Here is a 26,849-nt window from a genome sequence, read left to right as displayed (position 1 = left end):
CTTTTAGTTGGGGGCCCCCTGAATCGTCTGCGGAGAAGTCCGCCAACTCCACCGCACATGGTCCTAACTTCAGACTCGTCTTGTCAATCAGACATCATATCAGGGTCACCAGTTGAAAGATTTTTAGGCTGTGTCGTCTTATCTGAAAGGAAGATCGTGACCAAATGAGATCAAGTCAAAAGCTAATTTATTGCACGTTGATCACAGGTAATCCAAAGAGCCACCCAGCTGAGAATATCTCTGCTCGATGCAGGTCAGCAAGAAAGAAGAAGAACTGATAATGGCAAAACAAGAGTTTTAATAAAGACAGTTCCATGAAGGATATCCGTTGCATGTTGATGAAGCAGGTCTCGGTGGTGTGTAGCACATGTCCTCCATATTGTGTTTCCTTCTCTGAAAACTACAATTCAAATGATCCTCCAAAGATTCTCCATTCAGGAGTTGATGGCTTTGGGTATTATAATAAAGAAAACTGCAAAAAAATACACAGCAGCATATTTTTAGAAACAAAAAACAAACAACCTAACATACCACACTAGTGATCGTGCTCCAAGTTCTCAAGGCAGCCCTCTTTTAAACAAAAAAAAATACTGCAGTGTCCTGTAATTTAAAACATCAGTATACTGTTTATGGCCTTTGTCAGTTTGCTTCAGGGTGAGCATCACAATGCATTGCTAACTACAGTTCTTAATTGTTTTAGTGAAAACAGTATTTTAGTGTTGAAAATTGGCCGCAGATTAACAGCAATTGCTTTCAATGCAACTTTCAAATAAAGTTTATTGTTTTCTTAGTGCAAATACTCGTGATATCTTTCTGATATTGTGGTGCAATACCAATCACACTATAGCCTACATTAACATAACATGCATAGTTTACCTCAACAGTGTCTCTGTCTCTCTGGATTACTTTGCTTGCTAATTTTGTTTTGTAGCATCATAGACAAATATTGCCCGCAGCATACACCCACAAGTTGTCATTAACATTACAGTATAAAAAAAAACTCTCCTTTGTCAACCAAATGAAATTGTTGAGTTAAATTATTCGCACTTTTTTTGTATCTTGTGACCAGACGATAGCTGCTGAATTCAAAAGCAGAAAAAGGCGCAAAATAACATGTAGTGCTCATCAACTAAAAACTGGCTAATTCTATTGAATTGGATTCATTAAAAATTCTCTTAATTTAGAATTATATAAACGTAATGATTATATTTGATGTGACCAAAATAATCAGATACTATCTTAAACATTTTTCTTTGAAAGTTACTTAAATAATTGCCACAAAATCAATGGCTCATTTATATTGAATACATTTTATCAGATATATTAAGTTAAATGTACTAAAATGTTAAATGACTACAGAATCATTTATTAGTTTACCGGGTCATATTGCTGTTGGTTATGTTTAACGTGATGTTTGTGTGCTGCGCGAATACAGTATAGGATTATGAAAATATGCGTACTGGCTGGTAATAATTGTGCCCCCCCATGCATTTCATATGCCCCCCCAAGACTAAGGTCTGGCGACGGGTCTGCATTGTAATACTGTCTTTCATACTCTGCAGCAACCTGTCTTACCGTAAGTGTCTTTTCTACCTTAATCATAGGTGTGCCCTGCAGGTATGTGGCCAGCCAAGTTCAGTCACGCTGGAAAACCCATCAATCAGTAGTTTTTATAATCACAAATGTGTGGTGCTGCCAGGCAAGTCTCTTCATGTGCTACACTGCTGCTGTTAAAGTTTAAGATTTCACTTTTGGCTGGTTGTGATTTTCTTAGTCATGTCAGCCCTCAAAGTTGGAACTAAAACAGTTATAGCGCTGTATTTAAGTCATTAAATCCCACAGAGTGACAGTTATTGGACCATGAGCTGCCGCACAGACTACAGAACATTTCCCTTCAACTGTTTTTTTCCCCCCTCTGCCTTAGAAAGCTTGGCTTCTGCTCTTACCATGATTTCTTCAGGGAAGGGAATTCACTGCATCATCTTTCTGTCATCTGGCAAAGAACATATGAATAAATCTCCCAGACAGGGACGAAACGATACAAAAAGGGAACATTCACTCCTTTTTTTTTTTTCAAAGATTTTCAGTTTTTAAAGAAATAATTGAGTGAAGTGTAAAGACTTACTTGTAATAGAGCACAAATGACGCAAACTTCCCTTTCTAAGTAGCAACATAGATGTGTAGATATGAGAACACTCTCATTTCCTCTTTTAAAAACAACATAATACATTTATGACCCAAACGGAAATTGCATTTCTTCCAATAAATGTTTAATTTATATGAAACTACAAAAGGATTTGTAGAACCGGGGGCTTATTAACTTTAAAATAGCTACAGCACGACATTGTTATCAATTGTGTAATTCCCCTAGTTGCATAGGAGAACTTGTGGAAGTCTTGTCTATGTGGTAGAGGACATGCTGTGTCATCTTCCTCTTCCTTTAAGCGCTCTTTGAGTGACTGGTAGTGGGCGTGCCTGCACTGTGGTATTGACAGATCTGGCCCTGTCACTTGTATATGTGTCAGAAAAGCCTGTGGGAAACAGGAAGCTAGGCATCAAAGAGCACAGAAAAAATACATCTGACTGACCGCACCTAAGCCTAATCACACCCTGGGCTCCTGAATTTACTAAAAACGAGTGCAAAGGAGGACAAACAAAAGATATTCAAGTAAAAATATACAATATATTTTGTTGTATAAACTTGTACAGAATGTCTTGGACATTTAGATTTACATAAACTGTATATAAGGGTGGAAAAATAGGGTCACATTCGCATCCTTCATGGTTTGTTAAAAAAAATGTCCCCTGTTACAACCACATTTTATGTACAGCTTTACAAACAAAACAAACAATAACAGCCCTTGGATGCACTTAGAGGCCATGATGACGAGTTACAGATGCCTTGTATAAAAATCCCTGAAAATGTCTCTCGGTGAGGTAAGAACACATTTTTTCAACACTCATGTCCTTCCATTCCCTCTCGCACACCGAACTCACGCGTTTGTTCAGAGACGAGACTGGCAACGGAGAACAGCTAATTACACATCAGGTTTCCCTTAACATTGTTGTGCCACAGAGGGAGGAGCTGCAGACTGAAGACAGTGGGATTCAAAAACTAAGGTGCACATCCATTTCCTTTATACCTTTTATGGTACTCACACATTTGTATTCAAGGACCAATCCTATACACCGTGCCTCGACCTGGTTACTAACAAACATGGTGTTAAGGTATGACAAAGGCTTCAAACCACAACAACAGGCAATATGACCTAAAGGTTACAAAACAAAGGGCATTGGTAGAATGTAATCACATGCAAATAATGCAGTTGTAAGCTACAGAATGTACAGTAACATACTTGCTTTTATCTGCGATGTTTGACCTAAAGTGGCCACTTGATATTGTTAAAAGAAAAACAAGAAAAGTAATGCTTTGTGTGGCAAACACTTCTGCTATAATTAAGATTCCATAATTAGGATTGGCAGGATAAAAAAGCGGATGATCATTTGAGGCCGGATCACTGTAGTAGCTTATTCACCTCAACTGGAGTACCATCATAACTTCTTGAATTGGTCCCCAGGAAACATTCTGATTGGCCAAAGACTCCTCAGAGACCATCAAGGCAATATTCATTAACTGATACAACGACATACATAATATCTACTCATCAGCTGGTGATAACAGTCAAACAACATTCCTAGTTTAATAGAAACGCAATGAAATGTCCTGCTGTTGTGGCTGTACATGGCTTTTGATAAAATGCCATGTATGGACATCAAGATTTCCCCATGTACCAGATATTAAGGCATTTGGACAGGCTCTGAGAGTCTCTCCGTTCATGCACTTTGTCTAACTTTTTCATGTTTTTCTTTTCTGTGCACAAGCTCTGTAACTGACTCTCTGCTTGTGTACGCTGATTAGGCACCTTACATATTCAAAAAGCACACAAAGACACCAAAGGACAGGACAAAAGAGGGCTGTCCAATTGTCCCTCATGTCGACTCCAGTGTGTCCAGCTGGAAGACGTTGTGATTGGTGGGTGTAGTAAAGTAGAGCTGCTCCTTGCTGGTGGATCTGTTATCACAGGGGCTTTGCAGCCCGAGTGTCCTCTCAAAGTCCAGGAGTTGTCCCATGAAGTTGAAGTTCGGGGAAATGTTTGACTTTTTCCTCTTGACAAAGTCATAAGCATCATTGAGGGAGAGGTTGAGTCTTTGCATCAGGTAGGCCACAGTGACGGTGACCGAGCGGCTGATGCCAGCGAGGCAGTGGACCAGGATGCCACACTGCTGAGACCGAGCCTCATCTGTGAGAGGAAAGGGAAACTGAAGTCAGCAATAGTTTTTCAAGGACATCTCTTTAGTAACGCAATCACTACTTTTACAGTTTTTAGATTTTCCAAAATAATAATAGCCTAACTCTGTATGCTGCTGTGCTATTTCTAAGTCTATTTTGTCATTACTAACAAAATAAAAGTTACTGATACAGTGATACAGTGCTACTGCTGCTGACAGAGCTTTAAATGCTTATCTTAAAAAACTCATTTAATCTACATAGCTTGCAGTACATAGTTACAAACAAACAATCATTCAAACAATGCAACGCCTAAGTTGTTGCAATGCAATCAAACCCAAACCCAGTGAGTGGAAACAGCACTTCCTTCCTCATTCTATCACTAAACTAGTTCATGATTACAAACAGCTCTGTCACCACCAAACAAACAAGTTGTAAGCCGAGGTGTCAGGTGCATTCATGCTAAAAGGCAAAAATAGAAATGAAACTAAAGTGAACAAAAGGTTTGGTCCCGATCTAAAACCATGAAATGATGTTTCACTTTACAGAACAATGTGTTGATACAACTTCTACTAATACTGGAGTAAAACATCTGACACAAGAGGTTAAGGGTTGAACCTGTGAGTCCTCTGTCCCACAAACACTTTCGTTTCCTCAACAAAACAAAGATCTTAATTAAGTCGCACCCACACCGGGGTAATCCCTTAGTGGCTCTCTCCATTTGGCTTTTATATAATACAAAGGTGCTCTATTGTCTCTCAGTCATTGTTTGCTGTTAGCGAATGTCAAGAACAAGTCCAAAACATTTAGCTCAAAGAATCAAAAAACTGTGGGACCCTAACACTCACTTATTTGACTTATTTGGCCAGACAGGTTTTTGACTCTGAAGCTAAGCCAAAGAAGGTCTGACTTTGATCAGAGTCAAATGATTCACCACGCAGGTGATCGATCAGATTGTTGTAAATAAATGTGTAGACATTCACAGGATAGGAATTTCTCCAAGATAAGAAAATGAAGAATATTAGAAATAGATATCATATTGGTCGTAATGAAATGCAGCAACAATATAGAGTTAGTCATCTCTTAGTCAACTATAGCTAATTACTAGTATTTTGTTTGACTTTTAGCCGTTGGTTGCATTATTTCTCCCCAATGCTTGGCATGTTTCGTGCTTTATCATGTTTCAAGAGTACGGGGTTGGGTGCTCTACCTTTTAAATGTCAATAAACCACTTCCAAGTATGAGTTATTCAATCATTAATCATAAGATAACAATGGCTTTATTGTTAAACCCAACCCACACTGGGTTACACTGCCTTTTTAAAACAAACCACATATACACACTCAAGGACCAAATCCAGTTTCTGGAGAGCGAGAGTGCGACTTCATTTAGCTTTAAGTTAAGATCAAACAAACAAACGGTGATATAGCTACTTACCAATAAATGATATGGCCTCTGGGAAGAACTGTGACAGGTTTTGACTCCAGTGGTCCGAAATTGGAATCTGTTTGTATCTGAAGTGGCCGTCATGCTCAAACATGTTGGGGAGATTGGGTGTGACGTTCAGGATGTACTTGATGTTGTATTGGCCTAGCACGTCTAGGTTAGTGGAGTCTTTGGCACAGCCCAAGTAAAGGTAAGGTAGGATCTGTACAGGAAAGGCAGGTTGATTGCTGGGGACGGGGCTCTCCTCAGACTCGGTTGCACTGTTGGGCTCTCTATCAGACTCCCCATCTGAACAATCTGAGCTTATCCTGAGATTTCCAATACCCAGAACAGACAGCGGAGGCGAGGAGCTGGGACAGGAGCTGTCAAGGAGGGTCTCGCAGTGCTCTGGGTACTCTGTGTGGAACTTTACAAATCCACCTGGATGAGAGCCAAATCAAAATTAACAACTTGCATCATCAGGGATTATTTTTTTTATCATTTAAAAAAAAGGTATCACATATGAAATGGCTATTTAAATCATGAGAAATGCCAATATGGTTTATTATAGGTTATAAAGGAAAGCTGCAAGAAAAAAAAAGTAGCACAAGTTCCCCCCAAAAACACCATTCATGAAATGCATGCCTGTTCCTGCTGGAGCAAAACATGGCGCGGCCATTTTGGAATTTTAATTGAGAATCTCAGTGACACGAAACACAAACTTTGAACAGCTTACAAAACCCACAATATCAAGCCGACGTTAGCGTGAGAGTAAAATAAATGTTTGTAACGTAATATCACGTTAATAACTGACTGGTGGTGACAAAGGTTAGTTGTCGAGAATTTAAAGTTTAAAACGTCGTATCGTGAAACCCTTCACTGAATTTGACAGGGAGCATGTATAAACTACCTACAAGATCTCCGAGCCTTAAAAATAGTTTATATCTATATTTATAAAATAGTTTATATGTCTGTGTTTTAGTTGAACTAACACAATATTTACAAATAATTACGTTAAGTTAAGTCGACGTCAGTTTGACGTTTTAACATAAAACTCACGCGCAGACACGATGTTAAGTTAGCAGTAGTTTCCTACACTTTACAAGTTGATTTAAAAGACCATGCGCTTAATTTCACAGATAGATTATTTACCTTCCAAGTAAAACGCTTTACAGCCGTCTTCCCATAGTTTCTGAAGAAGTAGACCCAAAACCGACACCGGTGCTCCTCCACAATCCTCCTGCCAGTCCACGGTGCTCTCATCGTACAAGACCACGGTGTCCGTCTTACATCGTTTATTAAACTTCTCTTTATCCTCATGGTGTGGGATGATAGTCCGGATGGGTATGTTACCCTTTTTGAACCTACGGAGCATCAGCCCCGGGATGGCCAGGTTTATGGCGGTCTCTATGTGGGACGACTCAAAAAGCTCATGTGAACGACAGTCCAACAAGAGCAGAGAAGAGCCTCCGGACTCTAACTCGAGTTGCAGCCATTCAACGCTTTTACTCGGCGTCACATTAGACATATCGGACTTAATATCATACTACATGCAAGCGCAAACACTTTCTACATGGTCCACCAGCAAACGACGATACAAACTACATGACATCCGATTAAAGGAGCGTTACATGTTGGTGCCCCGCCGCCAGTGCATGCCGCTCCATGTTGAGCAAAGAGAGTTCCCCTTTTTCATCTTCTCTATTTCCATCGCCAGCCACAGCACCCGTGAAGACTTGTTTACAGTTGAATTCTCAATGTTTGAGTTTCAACACTGCGAGTACTGTCTGAGACAACTTCAGCTACTCCACATCGTATCAGGCTCCTCCATGCACCTTCTCATTTACCCATTCCGCTGCACGGGGGAGGAGGAGACCTTTTTTTTCTCTCTCTCTCTCTCTGGTTGACAGAGGAACAACTTAAGAGAGGGAGGAGTTTATTCCCCTTGATTTAAAGTCATAGCAAGTATATCACAAAGTTCTGTCTCAATTAAATCATGTTGTCAATCACAGCCATTCAAGTTCTTGTCCTCTTAATCGTTTGTAATGTTTTTTTTAAAAGATGTAATCAATGAAAAGTTGATTTCAACATACTGTGTTGACATCATTGAGTCTGTTCTTCTACCACATGATGTTACACTGACAATGTGCAAACTGTTTGCATAACACTTAACTTGCATCATAGGACCATAACTGCAACTTGCATTAAAAACCTTTTTTTTTTTTAGGATTGTTCATTATTAATTATTGTTTTATTACTGTCTCTTTCTACTGACCTTTTGTGAAACCTTTGCTAAACGTTATTTTACATGCTTTCATATTACAGTTATATCATTTACTGTATTTTTGCTTAGGTACGGTACATAGCTATGTGTAACTTTGTAATTGGTTATTAAACAAGATGAAACATGAAATGTAGAAAACATACTCTAAATTAGTCAGTATCTATTCATTTACTTCCTGGAGGAGAATACTCTGATTTCCTTCCCTCACTTTGCTCAATTCTTTTGAATGGTAATGCATTTTTCTGCAGAACAGCAGCAGAACATTTCATTACGGAAGTATGTTGCAATCTTTCATCAAGATAATATTTATCATGGGACTGGAAACACCCATGCAATGGCTCAATTACATCTTTTTTCTAATGTGAAGTGTATCAAGGGAGGTTTTGTTCCATTTTCCTATATCTATAGTAAATGGTGACTTAATGAGAAATATATAAACTGCTATGCTTGGGTCTTTTCTTAGACTGCATCCACAACATGCCCATAGTTAACTAGTGATGTGTGTAATAATACATTCAAATGGTGGAAGAGACGGCGAGAGAGAGAGAGAGAGAAGGATATGTGCCTTGGGAATCCTTGTCGCTCATCTGTCTGTGCACGTGAGTGGGGGAGACAGATGTGCAGAGCATCAGGATTAACACAGAATGAGGAATGGAGCGAAAACCTGCACAAACGCACACAAACAAATGCTTTTAACCATGGACTGGTCAGACAGACAGACACACACAAATACACAGTCTCATCGCCACAACACATCACAGCACAATTGCAGCACCTGCCTCAAACAGCCAACCAGCATAATGTCAAGAGTCGTGGCCCTTCACACGCACGATTAAAGTGAGCCTTCAGTGTATTGGATTAAAGTGAGCCTTCAGTAAGTGCTGAGGTGTTTGACCTGCTCTAAGGCTTCCTCAAGACAAAGAACTGTGCAGTGTTCAAAAGATGTTGATGGAAGAATAAAATAACTTGCAACAATGAGGTCAAGACCTTACAGAGCAAAGATTAGTCCATTTAATCCAAGATTGACATGGTGCTGTTGTGTTTGACCCAACTGTATTAACGATTTATGATCTAAGCATCACAGTTGTAGTCACCTGACTGCTCCACTTCCAACTCTTGGGTTATATAATGTGCTCCAAAAGCAGACTCATATAGTCCTTGATTCACAGGATCCTAGGTTTTTCATCTGAAGAGGTTCGCTGAGGGCTTTCACGCATACCCGACAGGCACACATTCACACTGCTGTCACGTGCAGATGTAACTGTGGGGTGCATTCGGAGATGAGACAGATTGGACTGGAGCTTCCTTTCCATTGATGTTTCTCTGCGTGTGGGAGTAAAGGGTTTTTTTGATCATTAAAAAAAGAGATATGATCAAAGTAAATATTGAAAATGTGTAAAGTCAGTGTGTTTTTAATCATCTTATCGAGTAGGGAAAGGCTTCAAGAATGAACTACAGTAGGCTAATAAGCTACATTAATAGCAGATTCATCTGACAGTTCATTTAACATGCTCTATAATGTCAGATTCTGCATGTGTGCTTCACTGACACATACTGTGACGCACACTGAAGTCTATTTGCTGCACTTTATTACAACCAATGATTTCTCATGTTGTCCAGATGGGAAACACAATATCCTGTTCTCTATTGATAGTATCTCGTGGTTCATGGTGAAAGCTGCTGCACCGCTATGAGTCATCTACAAAGGAGGGAGGTGTCTGAACGTATCAGCCTCACAGCTTCAAACAGAGGACTCACTCTGCCTCCATGTGGTGAAACCAATAATATCATGGCATGCGTTTCATGAATGAATGACCAGATGACCGCAAAGCTGCCTCGAAGCGGATTATATATTACCACAACTGGAAACATCAGAGCCTTTTAGCTAAACCAGCAGCAGAAGGAGCTTTTTTTAATTACACGTTTCACAGTATTTACACGTTTCACAGTATTTATGATCCAACTGCTCAGACCAATCACTGCTATTTGTCTTTATTGTAAATGTATATAACGTGTTTTTTTATACTACTTGAGACATGAACTTCAAGTGGAATATATGTCTACAGGTGAAACTAATGTTCCATTCCGATGCATGTTTTAAGAGGTTCAATTCACTACTTTCATCATGGGAAATAGTTTAAAAGTATGATACATGTTTGCGCAGTACATTTTCCTATTAATGTAATAGTATGATGCCAGAAAGAAAGTCTTATAAGGGTCTGAGATACATGGTCTGTTGGCTTACTGTATAACTGTTCTTGATGAGTTTGATATTGGACGCTGCTTTCTAGCTAGATTCTTCTAGCTTGAAATGTTTCAGTTAGTTGAACATGGATAGCATGTGGATAAGAGCCTTGTTGATGGGTTTTTGGCTTATCTGCAAATGTGACATGCATCTATGTCAGAAGGTGATGTAACTGTTGTGTTGCATCAATTTAATATTTGCAAGCTACAATATACCCAACTGCTGATTCAGAAAAGATCAGGTGTTTTGAGAGGAAGGTAATCAGAAAGACACAATCTGATTTTGATTTAACGGTCAAATCAGAAAAAAAAAGAAAAAAAAAGTCTGATGAGGGAACACAAGAAAAAAATAAAATAAATCTTGTTTGAAAAAAAACCCAACAATTACGAAATCATTAAAAAAAACATCAGCACTGTTAAGGGAATCCATTGGCTAAATTGTTATTTTTACTGGTATCAGCCTCATGGCTGTTCATTGCATCTCCAGTTTAAAAAAGGTTATTTAGATTTAATCCATGCTTAGTACACAAAATGTAAATGTGGAAAAACGTGTGGGCTATCTTACCACAAACACATTTTGTATGACTTATTATGAAAAGGAGTCTTTATTCCACCAAATCTGAATAAATTAATTTTAGGTTGCCTTTTGCTGATTTGTATAAAATCTTTTTTTATTAAGATGGTTTGTGCTCATAAAATGATAAATTCATTGTAAGAAGTCGAAATCAATACACCTAAAAGTGAACACAGAAGAGCTTTGTAGCACTTCGCTCACACGTTTATTGGTCAGAATGAACATGTATACAATCAATATACTTAGTACTAAATGAATAAATAGCTTTAAATAGGAGGAGAAAGGCCGTGTGAGAATTTAGTGTTTAATGCAGTATCAAGCTACTGCTGATACCATGTGGCTGAGGCCACTGAAGTAAGACTTCTCCCTCTCACTCATCAGCTCCAAGTGAAGAGGCTGCTGGCAGAAGTCACACTCGGCTGAGGAGTGAGACCTCAGTTCCAAACCCACTTCTTTCCAAGTCTTCACCAGTCGGTCTGCGGAGACAGAAGCAAAGGAAAAAGAGCTGAAGATAACAGCCAGCTACATTCATTTCTGGATATCAGAGAAACCAAAAACAATGTCCCCCAAAAAATCTGAAGTATAGAGATAAAACGATATTTTATCTTCCAAAATAGATATAGTATATTACACTGACAATATCTCAAAATCTCCTAAAAGTGTTAGGGTTACTTTAATGAAGACACATTTTAAGCTTTAAAAAATAATGCTACAAACGGGCATACCAACAAAGTAGTACATCATTTCAGGGGTGTGGTGTGGAGTGGGGGCAATGCGCAGTAGCTCCTCCCCTTTTGCCACAGTGGGATAGTTGATTGCCTGGACGTAGATGTTGTAACGAGACATCATGATGTCACAGATCTCAGTGTTCTTCTCTGCATCGGACACCTGCCAAACACATACATCAATACTTGGATTTAAGTTTCTCAGACTAAAATGATGCTATAACACTGATGTACTTAGGTGTAGAGGTGAAAATAAAATAATAACAAAGAAAAAAAAAAAGAATTCTATTAGTGTTATTGGATATATTCTTAACCCTTTTTTTTTTACCTGCACTGGAATGATGTGACTTGGGCAGTTGACAACAGGAAGTCCAGAGTCCATCAACATCTGTCTAAGGAGCTTGACGCTCCTCTGATGTTTCCTCCTGAGCACCTGGCCTTCCTCACACTTGAGGATTTTGATTGACTCCCTGGCCCCTGCCAGAAGCATTGGGGGCAGGGACGTGGTGAAGATGAAACCTGCAGCATAGGAGCGCACAGTGTCCACCAGGGCACTGGTGCTGGCAATATAACCACCCACACAGCCAAATGCCTTACCTGGGAAACAAATCCCCATTACAAGTCAGAGAGGCCTGTATGTAAATTTGGAGATTATATTTAAACAAAAAAAAAAGAGAGGTTTAAGTTGTTTGGAAGGGTTCTAGTGTACTTACCCAGGGTACCAGAGATGATGTCCATCTTGTCCATGACTCTGTCCCTGTCCCCAATCCCTCCTCCTCTGGGCCCGTACAAGCCCACCGCATGAACCTCATCCACAAAGGTAATGGCACCAAACTTGTGGGCAATATCACACATCTCTTCTAGCGGGCACACAGCGCCTGAAGAGAGCATCATTTTTTTATTAGATGAATTAAATTGCTTATTTTGAGAAAATGAATTCACAGTTCTTCGAATGTTTGGCTTTCCAAATAACAAATTTTAATACAACCTACTATGTTTCCATCCATAATAGTTGACATTAACACTGGTTCTCCAAACCTTTAAAGTGCCTTGTTATATATCACAGAATGTGTACTTACCATCCATAGAGTGCACTGTCTCAAAAGCAACAATCTTTGGAGTGGAAGGGTCGGACTTCTCAAGAAGTTCTCGGAGATGGTTGACGTCATTGTGACGGAAAATAAACTTCTTAACCCCGCTGTTCCGTATACCCTGAATCATTGAGGCATGGTTGCCTGCGTCAGAGTAGATTTCACAACCTAATGGAGGAAACAAATGGAGGAAAGTTTTACTCTTCGATTCTCTAGAGATTAGAGTTTGAAAGAGGACCATTTGCATTACACGTGTTGAATCTAAGCAGAGGCATAGAATCTGTAAGTTGAGTGTGATATTTCGTATAACTTTATTAAAAATTACCTGGTAGCATTTTTGCCAAAGTAAACAAAGTGGAGTCATTGGCTACGAAGCAGGAAGTGAACAGCAGTGCTGCATCTTTACTGTGAAGGTCAGCCAGCTCATGTTCAAGCTCCACATGGAATTTGCTCGTCCCTGAAATGTTTCTCGTTCCTCCCGCACCAGCACCGTGCATTTGTAAAGTGTTCCTTTAAGAGAGAATGTTTAATAAAAAGTCAAATTATTGTCCTTTGTATCGTCAGCATACCGTTATGATTTCTGATTACTGGCACTTATAATGGCTGAACTCTAAGCACACCTACATGATCGCCTGGGTGACTTTAGGGTGGCGGCTCATGCCGAGATAGTCGTTGCTGCACCACACAGACACTTCTCTCTTATCATGAAGAGAATCTGAGTAGCTGTCTGCCATTGGGAACGAGACGGCACGCCGGTTCACCGTTTTAAAAACCCTGTATGTGTGATCTGATTTTTTGGTCTCAATCTTCTTTTCAAAATACTTGTCATACTGGAAGGTGAACTCTGTTGGAAGAAATAATTTATGGAGCGCATTCTTTAAAAAAACAAACAACAATGTTTTAAATGATTAAAATGAATGAAGAAATATGTCTTACCATCTGGCAGATTTTTTTTTAGCAGGTGAGACACTTGTGACGATAAGGGTTTAATAAAGGTATTTGGTGCTCTTATCCCGACCTTGTCTGCCTCGATAAGATCGACAACAGAAATATCCACATCTGTTTGCCCTGTCCACAAGAGATTCACACCGTTTATTCTAATGCTGTGTGCTTAAATTCCACTAGTCTGTATGCCAAGAATAACCTTTTACCAAATAACAGGTGTGTCTGTGCAGATGTTACCTGTGCGTATACAGTTCACTTCATGTACATCCTCCTGCAGCTCCAGGCTGACCTCTCTCACTACCCTGTTGTTGTTCTGCACCATTTCTGCAGCCAGGAAAGGGCATTTTGAGCCCACAGGCCGGCAAGTGGGAGGCGTTCCATGGACTTCTAAAGAGCAAATATACAACTTCAAAAATATTGCATACAATAAAATCACGTTTTCTGACATTAAACCAATCATGTATAAGTTGATGCAACGTAGTAAACTGACCATCCTTTGTTGGAGTGCCTTTGGATGCAGAGGCAGAAGAGGACAGAGCTCTGGCCAGAGGTCTGGAGGCCAGATCCATCATCACAGGGCACTTTTGGGCATAGCTCACCAGGGATGACTTCCTAGCCAGCTGCAGGCAAACATTGGGCACAACAGTGAGGAAAGGGCAGCGGCGAATCACTGTGTCCATATTAGGTAGTCTTGACCTAAAAAATTGGAGAAGGTAGAACAAATTGTGTTAAGACTGCTTTCCTGTGGCTTTTAAAGAGAAAGCAACATAGACACCCATTGCACATATCCAAAGAGGTCACATAATGTCACGTGCCCATCTGACACACCTATCACTGTTTTTCACCTGACAAAATCCCAGTCCACCTTGATGTTCATAACAAAAAAGCCCTTGCGAAACATCATTCCCACACTAATGTATAACTACTGAGACCACAAAGGGTGTTATGGCTAAAGCCCAAGAGACTACCTTCATCCACCCTAGTCTGAAGTCAGCTGTCCTTGACAAGTATAGAGGGGAAGGCTTCTCAAGGGCCTGTCCTGCTACTACAAGTGCACACTCTATTACACAGTGGAGAGAAAAGGCCATCTGGTCTTAGTTCAGTCAAAACATGTAGTAAACTAGAGACAAACAGTCTCCACTATCCAATGCTGGACAAAACAGGGGCTTGGTCTCCTTTGTATGTTATAAGACATTCAAAGCCAAACATATCCATATAGTGAATCTCCAACTCTGAAATGCCACTGTTATTTTCTATACAATTTATTTCACAGTTCATATAGCTTAAATTTAATATGCATTTAATGCTTATTTCTTTATGGAACGAAAGGGGAAGCAAAGTTAAAGTAAACTTTCATAACACCAAGTCAGACAGCCTAAAACTGTTTTTTCATTATTGTTACAGAGAAACACTTCTTTAAAACCTTTTAGCAAATATTGGAAGTCTATACAGCTATGTTTTTTAAACTTTAGAAGACAAAGGAAAACTTACATTTACGTAAAATTGTACTTTTTCAACCAATTAGTGTATAGGCTATGAAAATAATGTATTTAATTGAAAGCAGTTTTCAGTCAGATAAAGGCTACTTAACCCCCCTGCTATATTCCCTCAGACAGGTCTGCAATTTATTTTATTTATTCATTTATTTAACTCACCTGGTTTAGTGTTGACACCGTTATCAGTCTCGCGCTCCTGGACAGTAATAAAGCAGTTTACACGGCACGTTATGAAAACTTCAACATTAAGGTGACGTAGAAGAGGCATGTTGCACAATCATGGAGACACGCCCATCGGAGATCACGTAATCCGGACGAAGATCGTTTATTCCACACAAGAACCACTCCCCCTACTGTTGTACTGAGCTCAAAACTGTTTCACATTTTTCTTTTGCCGTTATTGTAAAATAATAAAAAACATTTTTTTTTTTTACTTAAATCATTGGATGGACGTAGTAAGGACAAACATCAGTCTCGACACATCTCTTTCTCAGTCTCTTTCTCTCTGCGTAAATGTTTTATTAGGATTCCAGACACACATAACACCTAACACACGGTAAGAGAGAATTTCCAAAAATGTATTACGTCATTGACGGAAACCAAGTTATACAAAACTTGACAAGACAAGCTTTGAAACATTACAGTCTATGTTTGAAATTGCCTATTCAGCTTGGAGAATACATACATTAGAAGACTAGAAAAGCATAACATTTTTAGAATTTATTACTAAAATATTTTCCCAGCTGAATACCTGTGATGAAAAATAGGCTTTGTTATTAGTATACTATTTTGGCTCCTTGTAGTTTTTGTGTTGTTGCACTTAATAAATGCTGTCTCCACCTACTGGAGAAAAGATTTAATAAAGCACACAAGGGTGTGCCTTTATCAACAATTATAAGTATCAATGAATAAAACATCTCACAGATTCATATCTAAACCCCACATCTGCTGGCTTTGATTGTTTTAATGAGCTTATTCAATGTGGTTCAATGGTTGTAAATCATACCAGACATTGCAGAAACAATATTAAAATAATTCAATCCATGCATGAAACTGATATAGATTGTTCCAATACTTTGCAGCCCCGGTTTCAAACATCTTGGATAGGTTAAAAAAATGTGCTCTGACTGATCACTGGAAAAAGAGTTTTAATAATAATAAGACGAGGCATGTCTGAAACCCAATTAGCAAACCAAAAAAAACATACAGAGACTTACAAATATGAAAACATTGCAAACAAAACCAACTTCACATTTCAAACAGCCAGACAAGGTCAGACAGGGCAGTTACACACCGCTTTCTTCAGTTTTGCAACCAGCCACAGTAGTTCTGCCAATATTCCACTGAGGGGCAGCATTGTGCTCATACCCAGCCACCGTAGCGCAGCTTGTTTGGCAGGTATATGCTGGTGAGGAAATCGGGCACAATAGAGGCCAGGGACTGTATTTCAGCCTTGACCTTACTCTGCTGCATCAGCTCCATCTATAACAAGAGCAAACCAGCAATCCTAACAATTTTTTCAAACTCAGAATTAAAAGGTGTTTATTTCACAGACACAAACAGTAATTATTCTGTATGCTTAAAACCAGCATGCTTGGAGACCTCGCACATGCACACACATTCCTAGGTGGTGTGTCACATGATGTTAATGTTAAAACTTTGTAAACTTCGAGGTAGAAAAACGAGCAGGGCATTCAAAGCAACATTTCCCAAAGCAGGCTGACAGGGGCCGAGTTCGGTTGGGATTTAAGGGGTCAGAGCTTTTTCTTTCACCTACGGACTTACTGAGCATTCAAATTCAAATAATAACGGTTAAAACTCAAACACTTCCTTTATTGCAACTCACCTCCTCCACCCTAAAGTACCGGTTTTCTATTTTTTTTCAGTTCTCTTACCTCTTTCTGCCAGGCTGGTTGGTGGGTCATATATGGCCTTCTGAGGAGGCTGTTGAGTTTGTTTTCATCTCTCTTTGTGAGGGGGACCAGGGCATCCTCTGGAACCCGCAGCCTGAGAAATAATATGTTAATTTGACTATACATTAATGAATCAATTTCCCCCAAAAAGGCATCAAACAGCAAGCAGATTTGTGGATGGATGTGGTCCCTTGTGTTCCCCTCACTTCCCCACTAACTCACATTTCAGAGCATATGTACGTTTAGGGGAGTACGACAAAGGAGGACAAACTGCACTCTACAATTAAATGTATGTCAAACCTCTAAATCTGTTCAAGGGGACATATACTTAAAACTCAATATACTCTCAGGAGCAGTTCATTGAAGGAGAAAAAAAAAGCGAGAGCGACAGCAACAGAAACCAAAACAAACAATCTTCATGTCCCCAGAATATAAACCCAATTAGAGGCGGGAGGAGGAAGTCGGAAGTAGCGAACGTTGAGTCCAAACCTCTGTAGATCAGAGGGGAGGAGGCCTAGCCACATAACACTGGGGACGGTCAGGCTGTGGGACTCAAAGGACAAGGACTGTGGAGAGAAAATACAAAAACGTACACAAACACACGCCCAGTCAGACACATAATGTGTATATACACAGAGTATATCTTCAATAAACACACATTCACAACTGTACCTAGGCTTTGTGGTTGTGCTTAACATAATGTTCACAATGAGAGACCCATCACATTCCCACTCCATCCCCTGTCACTTTCAATATTCTGAAATTGGATGAATATTCCTTTTCTCTCCTCAAAGAGGGTATAATTCAATTTTGCCAACATGAACAGGCCACATTGGATAATGAACAGTACACGAATAACTGGCGAGACTCACCACTGATCCGTATTTGTAGATACACATGATCTCAATCCCTGGGAAAAATCAGGAGAGACAGAGACACGCCGCAATCACTGACATACCAGAGCAATTATCCTGCAGAGATGTGTAGCGGAGTTCAGAACAAAGTAAAGCATTGCACATGTGTCTTGCCATGCAATGGGAATAAGGTTAGAGGTGCGGTGAATGAAGGAAACCGAGCCATCCCGCCTGGACAAGATCAAGCCAGCGGAAATAACAGCCAGACTACGCAGCATGACGTAGCAGACAGGTGCTAACATCTGCGGGTTTAGAGAGACTTGCAATTCAACCGTGTGTGTGTGTGTGTGTGTGTGTGTGTGTGTGTGCGTGCGTGCAGGGATGAGAAGTGAGTCAAGTGCTGTTAAACAGTTTGGAAATATGCAGAGCATGTGTGGCAGATGTACCATGAGGGTCAGCATCCACCAGAGCGAAGATGGGGACGTGCAGCGTGTCCCAAAGCTTTCTCACCATCAACCTGCTGTTCACATCTGGCACACCTTTACCCTGATCCACACAAAAACACACACACAGGTCTACGTAAACATGCACAACACAAAATGTAAACATTCCTTTCACGATGTGAGATCAACGCACGGTGATGACGATGCAGGGGGCGAGCTTTGTGCAGAAGTCATCATCCAGTAGTCTCTGAAACGTAGCATCTTTCTCCACTATCAAGACAAACTTTGCAGATGACACGATATCTGTAGATGATCAAGGAAAAGTGATTCTACACACACACACACAAACAAAAGAGGAAAAGGAAATGTGCATCTACGTTCAATATGCAAACAAATCACCAAGGATACTTCTTATCCCACCAATATTTGATGAAACTGCAACAGCCTAGAATAAAGAAAGGCTGTTAGAGGTCTTGTAGTGCGATCACTGGTTTGATGGGAAACAGGGTACCACGTTCAGCTGCTGACACCCCGTAAATGTTTGACCAACACGTGGATGTTGCGTGCTATTGAGTAACACGACACACATTTCTGACGACTGCAGACACATTGAGGCTGATGCAGATAATTCACCATAAAAAGGTCATATAGCAGGCTTGAAAAAGTTGTTTTTTTTGTCAGCTAGGCGTAACCAACACGGATACAAGCAGTATCTGGTTAGAAACAAACAAAATCCGACATTCTTTTTAAGGATGAAACGCCACAGGAGGCCCTGAAGTCATCGTTGATGTAATGCTTTTTTCCAGGGCAGCAACACGAGGCACACATTATGAACCATGCGAGCACGCTGATGTGCGTTTCTCAGCGAGACTCACGGCAGAGCGAGAGCGGCAGTCAATCCTTGTACCATCCTCCTCCAAGTAACACAGATCACCCGAGATCAATCCTTTGGACGTCGCCATCTTTTAACATGACCAAAAGACACAGACACACACACGTGGTCTTAATGTATGCTCATGTATGCTTCTGCCTTTGTGAATTCCACTTTAATTCAATTTCTGTTTCTGAAGTGGAACCACATTTTTTTCCACAGGCGCTTCCTAAAATATTTCAAAGAAAGGACTATAACAAAGTGACATGTGTCACCTGAGGGACTGGAACCTGTTACCAAAAAAAAAATAGCACAAAACCACAACATTTTGGCTCAATGTTTGCATCTCTGTACTTTGTTTTTGTGTCCCTATCACACCATTTGAACACATTGCATCAGAAACAAGTCCACTTACCACATGTAGAGATCTGCGAGGGACCTTCAGCATGCAGGAAATATCATCCACTATATTATCTACAGTCTTCTGAGAACCAAACAGCTGTGTGTTGTTGTAATAGATGTCTCTAGGGAAATGAAAAAAAAAAAGAAAAGAAAAGGAAAATCTTCTTCGAAACAATAATGACAGCAGGATACAGAGTTTAAAATTAAACGTGATCAAAGTACAAATAACCTTTTTGTAGAATATGAGTTGCTTTGCACAAGTCTGTAGATGATCATCAGAATCTTCAGAATTTGCGCTTAAAACAAAGAAAAAGATTCAGTACCAAATGTAACAATGATGATGTCCTCAACTTTAAACTAGTTTGAAAAGCCAGCAGTGGAAAAACAGATTCGGTTCCATTATCCATGTGGAAAACGTATCCCTTAAAGCCAACTTTCTGCATATTCAGGTCTGTGACTATTTGTCACCTCAAACTAAGTCTGAACTTTCTTGTTTTTGTGCAGTGTATGCACATGTTCACAATGAATGTGAATTAAAGGCATATGAAGGGCAGAACATCTGTGAAGGCTTTAAAAAAAAAAAAAAAAAGGCAAGAAAAACTGATGGCAATTGTCAAGAAGATTAAAGTTGTATATAAAGCATGAGAAGAAATAAGAACAGAGGTGCTTGTGTGTGTGTGTGTGTGTGTGTGTCCTTACCAAATTTAGTGACAGACGAAGCACAGTCGCTCCTAATGGTGGTGACAGAACTTTCTGAACACATCTGAAGCCCGACGGCAAAGTCAAAACTTAAATGGTAAGCAATGAAAGAAATTCAAACAGAAGGGAGAAAAAGGGGAGATGATCAAATTATCAAAGAAATCTACACACAGTGTGTGTGTGTGTGTGTGTGTGTGTGTGTGTGTGTGTGTGTGTGTGTGTGTGTGTGTGTGTGTGCTGCAATTACTTTTTTAAGCTTTGAAATCTGCTCCCCCACCTTTAAGCCATTTAAAATTCCCCACACCCCCAGGGCTACCTGTGAGAAGACCTCCCTCATACCTTGCCACCTTGATTCCTCTGTGCTGCTCAAATCTGCAGGCTTTTCACATTTGAAAAGGGCTGAGCTTGAATGCACTTTAAGCTGCAGCAAGGTTTGATCCAAACAAGACCAGACAGTTGACTTTGTTCTCAGCATTTTGGTCTCTGCAAAGACTTTTGGAAATGTTTGTTTATGGAACTGTGTGTGTGTGTGTGTGTGTGTGTGTGTGTGTGTGTTTGCAGACCAGGGCTTTTCAATTCCTTATCACTCTGTCATCTTTAAGCAGGAGGAAGTTATTTCATCTTCAATCCCACAAACCGAAATCTGGAAGTATAATTATTTTTTCTACCACCTGGTTGCTGGCTGCAGCTTGCTTTAAACCCCGCACGCACACGCACACACATACACACACACACACAGCAAGATGATCTTTTTATGTGGCCTAAACTACCACCAAAGAGATAAAGGTTAACTTAGTTCTTATGTTTCTCTTTTATGTACATGTACGTGCACACACACACACACACACACACACATCTTCAGAGTACAAAAGAAACAACTTTCAAGTCAGAGCGTGTTTAAAGCCAAAGTACCTGACATTGGCCCAGCTGGATCTGTTTGGCAGAGTCAGGACAGGGGCCTCATCTTTGGACAGACTTGTCACTATTCCTAGAACTACATTTTCAATGCGTGTCAAAATGTCCCTGCTGGACACAAATATAGATGAGAATGACAAAATTAGAAAAATATAAACAAGTTTAGAAAAGAAAACACATTTCTGCCATTTTATTTTGTATGTGACAGTTATATAGCAAAACGAATCAAGTCAAATCATTGTGGGCTGATTATCTTTGTCAAAAACATCGATAACTATATCAACATGTTCATCATCGTTTCTCTGGTTCGTGTGAAGTACAAATAAATACCCAATAAATCTATAAACATTTTATGGACAAATGTCTATGCATACACATATATATTCATATTTATGTTAAAGCTGCGGGGTTAAGCTATAAAAAGACTTTAAAAAGAACAAGTGTGTCATAATTGAGCAGCACTTTCTGAACACGTTATTAGCATGGCAAGGTTGTCATATAGTCCTGTGTGTTTCTTGTAGTTTAACTAATGCTAGCTTATAAGAACAAATGTACCAGGCCACAGTCCATGGCATATCTGGTAACATTTAGGTGAACTGGTGAGTCACATTATTAATTTGTGAAGCTGCTGGGGGAAAAAAACCCCAAATGATCGCAACTTTCCCTGTTTAACTAAAATTCACTGGTGGGAGGTTGAGCAAAAGCTAAGAGTGTTTAACATGACTTAGCTCTCAGCTGCAGCAGGTGACAAAAACTTACTGGCTTATTTCTTCTTCAACATGTTGGCAGTCTGTCATCACTTTGACGTTGTCCAAAAGTTTAGCTTGGAGCTTGCCAATTTCGGTAAACAGCTCATCCACTCGGGATCCCATCACGACATGTAATAATCGAGACAGTGCTGAGAAAAAAAAAGTGTTCCCGCTTATTAATTTTGAGGAAATCGCGCGAGATTTGCGATTTAACGCAACTAAACGTAGTTTACGCAGCGTTTCGACCGTATATTCAGGAGAGATGGTCGACAAGTTTGTGAATATCGAGATTCATGTTATGGAAGGGAAACATGATATCTTGAAGGTAATTCTAAAGACAGTAAATTACCAGCAATCCAATAATGTTAAAGACACGTATTGGTTATGCATCTCTTGAAGACGTAAAATGTAACGCAGGAAGCCCAGTAGCTTTAATTGGCACAAGCAGAACAGAGCAGAACTTTAGAAAAACTATTGTCCTGTGTGTTTGTGTGGATGATATCAGCAGGATTTGAATATAACTTTGACAATGTGTTGTTGTTGCATCATGTTGCAGTTTGTTATTTAAACAGAGAACTTTGCTTAAATTCTAAAACAATTAGGTCATCCAGAGTCCCCACCTCCAAGAACTGCTGGCAGGCATGCTGTGTGTTTGTGGAGGCAGTACAGTACGGTCTTCCTTCCACAGTGTGAAGGCCTGGTCAAAGTGTGTGGGAGCAGGATCTGAAGAGAAAAGGTCCGAGCCCCTGACCTGACCCTGAATATTTCCTAATGTGCAGCTTCACCGAAGGTCCCACGTTTCCCCTGAGTGGCTTTGACAAGCTGCTTCCGTAGTAATGGTTCTTAATTTCTGAGTAATTGCTATCTCTAAGTGATGATGAGGGACAACCCTTCACCAGGGCTAAAAAAAATCCTAACATGTGGAAGACGGCAGGTTGTGGGGGCCCTTTTATCCTCTGTTCCAGAAAAGCTGAGACCCCTGCTGTTCCTTTGGCCCAGGAGAGATTTGTGTCGAGTGTGAGGCCCTAACCTGAGGAGACAGAGTGCAACGAGTCATGTGCTTGTCTCGGGATGAGTGTTTGTGCTGGGCAGGAGGTGGTGGTGGGGGGTTGGGGGGGTACACTGGGGAAGTAAGAGGCTGCAGGGTCAAAGGAAAGAAAGCAAGGGCACTCGCTGCAGGTGAGGGGGATTAGCTGCTGCTAGAGGCCCAAAGAAACTAAATACAGATCTGTCAACCTAATCCTCACAAATAGAAAACAGAGCTGCCCTCCCTTCACAATCCACATAGTTCAACACATCCCCTCCTGCCCCCCATTAACTTTCTACCTCAGGCTCTCCTTCTTTCTCTGTTTCTCATCAGCTTTTTTGGCCGGGGCCAGTCTGGCTCTCTAATGGCTTCTCAGACCAGCATCCCCTAAAGAGGAGCTGACTGATCACCCAGGGTCCTCTATGATTGACAGGCCAGCACGGCTTCACAGAGTGATGAGAGCAAGAGTCAAAGGTGCAGAGGCCTCTCACTACACAGACAACAATCTAAATTGGACCTCCGTCTAGAGGTGCACGGAACAGGATAGACCTTTATCAGGCGCTCGCACCCCGGTAATGGATGCTGATAAGTATGTGGCGGGGTGAAGGTACCAGCTTAGCGTCGAGCAAGGACTCTGCTGATGACACAAGTGACAGAGTTCCTGAGTAATAACATCCTGCGATGGATAAGTCTTACTAAGCCAGAGAGCTTAACTCAAACGGTATCTCTGACTCAATGACAACAGCTATAACTGATGAGTCTGGCTGGACTGCTGAGAGCTATAAATCAGATCGGAGCTTCTCTGGTGTTCCAGAGTGGCAAAGCTGGCTGCAGACAGACTCATTAGTGACATGACCTACCAGATAAATGAGTGATGGCAGGGAGGATTGCAAGGTGCAGCATTTCACGCAAGATAACCATGCATTCTTTAGTAGAAGATCGGCATATTATTTGGAGATGTGACTGCAAGAAAAATGAACAGAGAACATTGACGAAGAATAGAGTTGAAGATAATCTTTTTTTAGCACTTGTTTTATGTTTGTTAACAAATTATTAAGAAATGCTAAATCATGGCTGCATACTAAATAGGCTTGTTGCTTGTGGGTGTTTTTTTTGTGAAATTGTGATAAAAAAACACAAGGAGGACATGACTGAAAATAACACAAACTTTCGCTACATATTTTCAGTTACATGCTAAAATGTCTATGCTGTTAAAGCTGTTCTTGTATGAAAGCAGTTAAGAACTGGATCCAGATATATATTTTTTTAATGCCGTCAAACTGAAAACCAAAGTCGGATGTACAAAGTGCACTATGCTGAAGCAGTTTCACAAACCCGCCCCCTCTCTTTCTTCTGTCTGTCTCACAGCTGTGTCTCATATGTTCATGAGGCCCCTGGAAGTGTGAGACACCACCAGAAAGGGAACATTTACAATAGCTCAGCTCCACCTGGTTAGGCTGTTTTAACAGGCCGTCGGGTTGTGCAGCGCACACAGTGGGGTTACGCCAAAAACGTAGACATGGGCGGACAGGACGGGCTGATGAAGAGGGTGGGAGAGGAAAAAGTGAGCCGCCATCCTCTCCATGTTCTTGCACCCCACACTGCTTCATTTGAGGGTCAGCTTACCCTGAGTAAAGTTTTACTGTATAGTCTTTAGGTCGGCTCAGGCGGACCCAGTCCCCCCCCCCCCCCACCACCACCACCCTCATCCGCCTTCCTGCATGCACAGGCTCGCTGCCTGCTGCTCTCTAAGGCAACACATGAAATAAATATTAATCTGACCTCTGACCTCACACTTTGAGCTCCTCGGCAGAGATGACCAGGCTGACTGAAAAAAAACACAGACTCTTACTAAAGATTAAAAAATGAAAAGAAAGACAAATATATAATGCAGAGGGTCTTTTTTTTTTTTTTTTTTAATCTTTGTGTGTGTCTTATGTGGGTGTAAAAGAATTTCCAGAAAGTTTCACCGCACTGCTGTGTGGTCTTCTTAGGAGCTTGGTGTCATGCTCCAAGATGACAATGCGGGGAGGTTTGTATATGCGTATTAAGTGTAGTGCTTGTGCATGTGTGTGTGTGTGTGTGTGTGTGTGTGTGTGTGTGTGTGTGTGTGTGTGTGTGTGTGTGTGTGTGTGTGTGTGTGTGTGTGTGTGTGTACTGAAACTGTCATTGCAGAAGCTGAGAATGAGCTGAACATACAAAAGGTCTTAGAAATAAACGTTTGAGTGGAGCACTTTTTTTTTCAATGGTATTAAATGTTGAAGTATTTGTATTGACAGTGTGCATATCTACATTTCGAAGTGGCTTAATATGTCTGTTGGAAAAATAATTGAGTTAAGTGTGAAATATTCGGGAGAAGTTATGTATTTCATTGTTTCAGCAGTTTCTTTTCTGTGTGTTGGAGAGTTGAAACTCTTATTTGTTCTGCTTTCTGCTTTAGTTGTCCTCGTCAAAGGCCCCTCAGTGCAGCTCACCCAGCCGGGCCTCAGTCTGTGCCCGCTGTTTACCGAGACTGTCATCAGGCCCATGGAGGCCCAAACAAAGGGGGGTCTGTTCCTATTGTCCTGCCCAGGATTGTCAGCCCCTCTCTGGACACAAACCGAGCCAAGGGCCGGGGGGTGGATGCAGGAGCAACAGGGGGATTTGACCTTGCCAACCTTTACAGCAGGAGTGAGAGAGCAAGAGAACCAATCTAAGTCAATGAGAGAGAGAGAGAGAGAGGGTAGAAAGTGAGGGACATAAAGAGAGGAAGATGTATAGTTCCTGCTGCAACCAGGACCCTTTCAAGTCCCCTGTTGGAAACTGCTGTAATGTAAACACCTGCGGCCATTAGCTGATTCTATCTGAGGCCCCGGATAGAAATGTTTATATGGTACAGGCTACTACTGAAGGGCCTGATAAAAGCAAATACAGGATTAGATATACAGAATGAATAGTGGCAGGGCTATGTAAGCTCTCAGGCTTCAAGACACGTTGAATTGTCATTGGAAAAAGAGGAGTGGAACGCCTTTAAAGACAAGAACAACCACATTAAATTGGCAGGAAGGTGAGCTAAGTGTAGAAGACCCCGAGACATGCTCTGCCTCCTCCTTCCTCCCTTCTTCTGTTTGCAATCATTGCCTAAGCCGTCTGGCAGCCTGTCTTGCTGTGCCATTGAAGTCTAATTTTATTGTTATAGAAATCACCTGGCAAGCTGCAGCCCTAAAACATCTCTGCTGCAGAGCCTTTAAAACTCCTCTCTCTGGTTTTAGGAGGACTGCGGAGATAAAGTGGCTGTCTCTGGTCCCTCCGTCTGCCCGTGTCAATGAGAGCAAAGCGCACCAGAGGGTTAGGGGCGTTCCATCAAAGTGTGGTGTTTAAGAGGTGCTGGGGCCAGGGGGGCAGATGGAGGGATGAAGCAGCTGCCAAACATCTGCACCCCTCCTTCACAGTCTGTGCTCTGTCCGTGCACTGCTGCCTTTGTCACAAGCTTCCTGCTCCAGCCTTGGGGACAAAAATGCTTGGAAATCTGAAAAAAAAATGCAGCATGATATGGCAGTTGTGTGGCTGTACAGCTGCCTCGTGACAACTGACTTTAAAGTTTGAAAACCATGTGCAGAAAAGTATTCCCGAGGTTGCACCTGCAGAGCAGTGACAATTATAAGAGCGTTGCAACTGCATTTTTCATCTTCTCCCACATTCTTGAAGTATTCACTCTCACAAACAAACACTTAATGTGATATTAAGTCTGTTGTTTCATGGGAACACTGGAAGCCCTATTGCCACTATCTGCATGTGTCATTGACTGTTGAATCTCCACAGCCACTTTTGGTAAAGTAAAGACGAAATGTTCTTTATTATAAAGTTAAAGAAGCAACAAGATTTTTGTTGATTTTCGTTTTTGTTTTTGCACAGCTTTAAGCCC

At 40.8% G+C, this 26,849-nt stretch overlaps 2 protein-coding genes and 1 long non-coding RNA gene across 3 annotated transcripts; all 3 read right to left on the bottom strand.

Annotated features, from left to right (window-relative positions):
• On the bottom strand, positions 1–2,065 carry LOC306833894. Its single transcript, XR_013780427.1, has 2 exons — positions 1,947–2,065; positions 1–142 (listed from the first exon to the last, which is right to left on the bottom strand). It is a non-coding gene; the product is annotated as an uncharacterized lncRNA (long non-coding RNA).
• Positions 2,066–2,663: 598 nt separating this feature from the next.
• LOC306833893 (dual specificity protein phosphatase 7-like) lies at positions 2,664–7,616 on the bottom strand. The gene is made up of 3 exons (XM_079359509.1): positions 6,866–7,616; positions 5,726–6,154; positions 2,664–4,301 (listed from the first exon to the last, which is right to left on the bottom strand). The coding sequence occupies exons 1-3, from the start codon at positions 7,239–7,241 to the stop codon at positions 3,991–3,993; spliced, it is 1,116 nt and encodes a 371-aa protein (XP_079215635.1). The 5' UTR covers positions 7,242–7,616; the 3' UTR covers positions 2,664–3,990.
• A 3,366-nt stretch (positions 7,617–10,982) lies between these two features.
• LOC306834246 (5-aminolevulinate synthase, non-specific, mitochondrial-like) lies at positions 10,983–22,364 on the bottom strand. The gene is made up of 24 exons (XM_079360082.1): positions 21,929–22,364; positions 21,167–21,280; positions 20,255–20,343; positions 19,785–19,851; positions 19,569–19,677; positions 19,158–19,244; positions 18,691–18,727; positions 18,476–18,585; positions 18,286–18,385; positions 17,858–17,895; positions 17,475–17,551; positions 16,968–17,079; positions 16,441–16,554; positions 15,232–15,268; positions 14,067–14,300; positions 13,814–13,963; positions 13,568–13,699; positions 13,256–13,475; positions 12,957–13,141; positions 12,620–12,799; positions 12,254–12,418; positions 11,869–12,137; positions 11,541–11,703; positions 10,983–11,291 (listed from the first exon to the last, which is right to left on the bottom strand). Exons 1-24 carry the CDS (start codon positions 22,039–22,041, stop codon positions 11,131–11,133), a joined length of 3,063 nt encoding a protein of 1,020 aa, XP_079216208.1. The 5' UTR covers positions 22,042–22,364; the 3' UTR covers positions 10,983–11,130.
• Positions 22,365–26,849: the final 4,485 nt, after the last annotated feature.

This window comes from Symphodus melops (genome assembly GCF_947650265.1).
Source record: "Symphodus melops genome assembly, chromosome: 13".
Classification (NCBI taxonomy): domain Eukaryota; kingdom Metazoa; phylum Chordata; class Actinopteri; order Labriformes; family Labridae; genus Symphodus; species Symphodus melops.
Note: the sequence above shows the minus strand (reverse complement) of the source record. Positions and strands in the feature narration are given on the sequence as shown.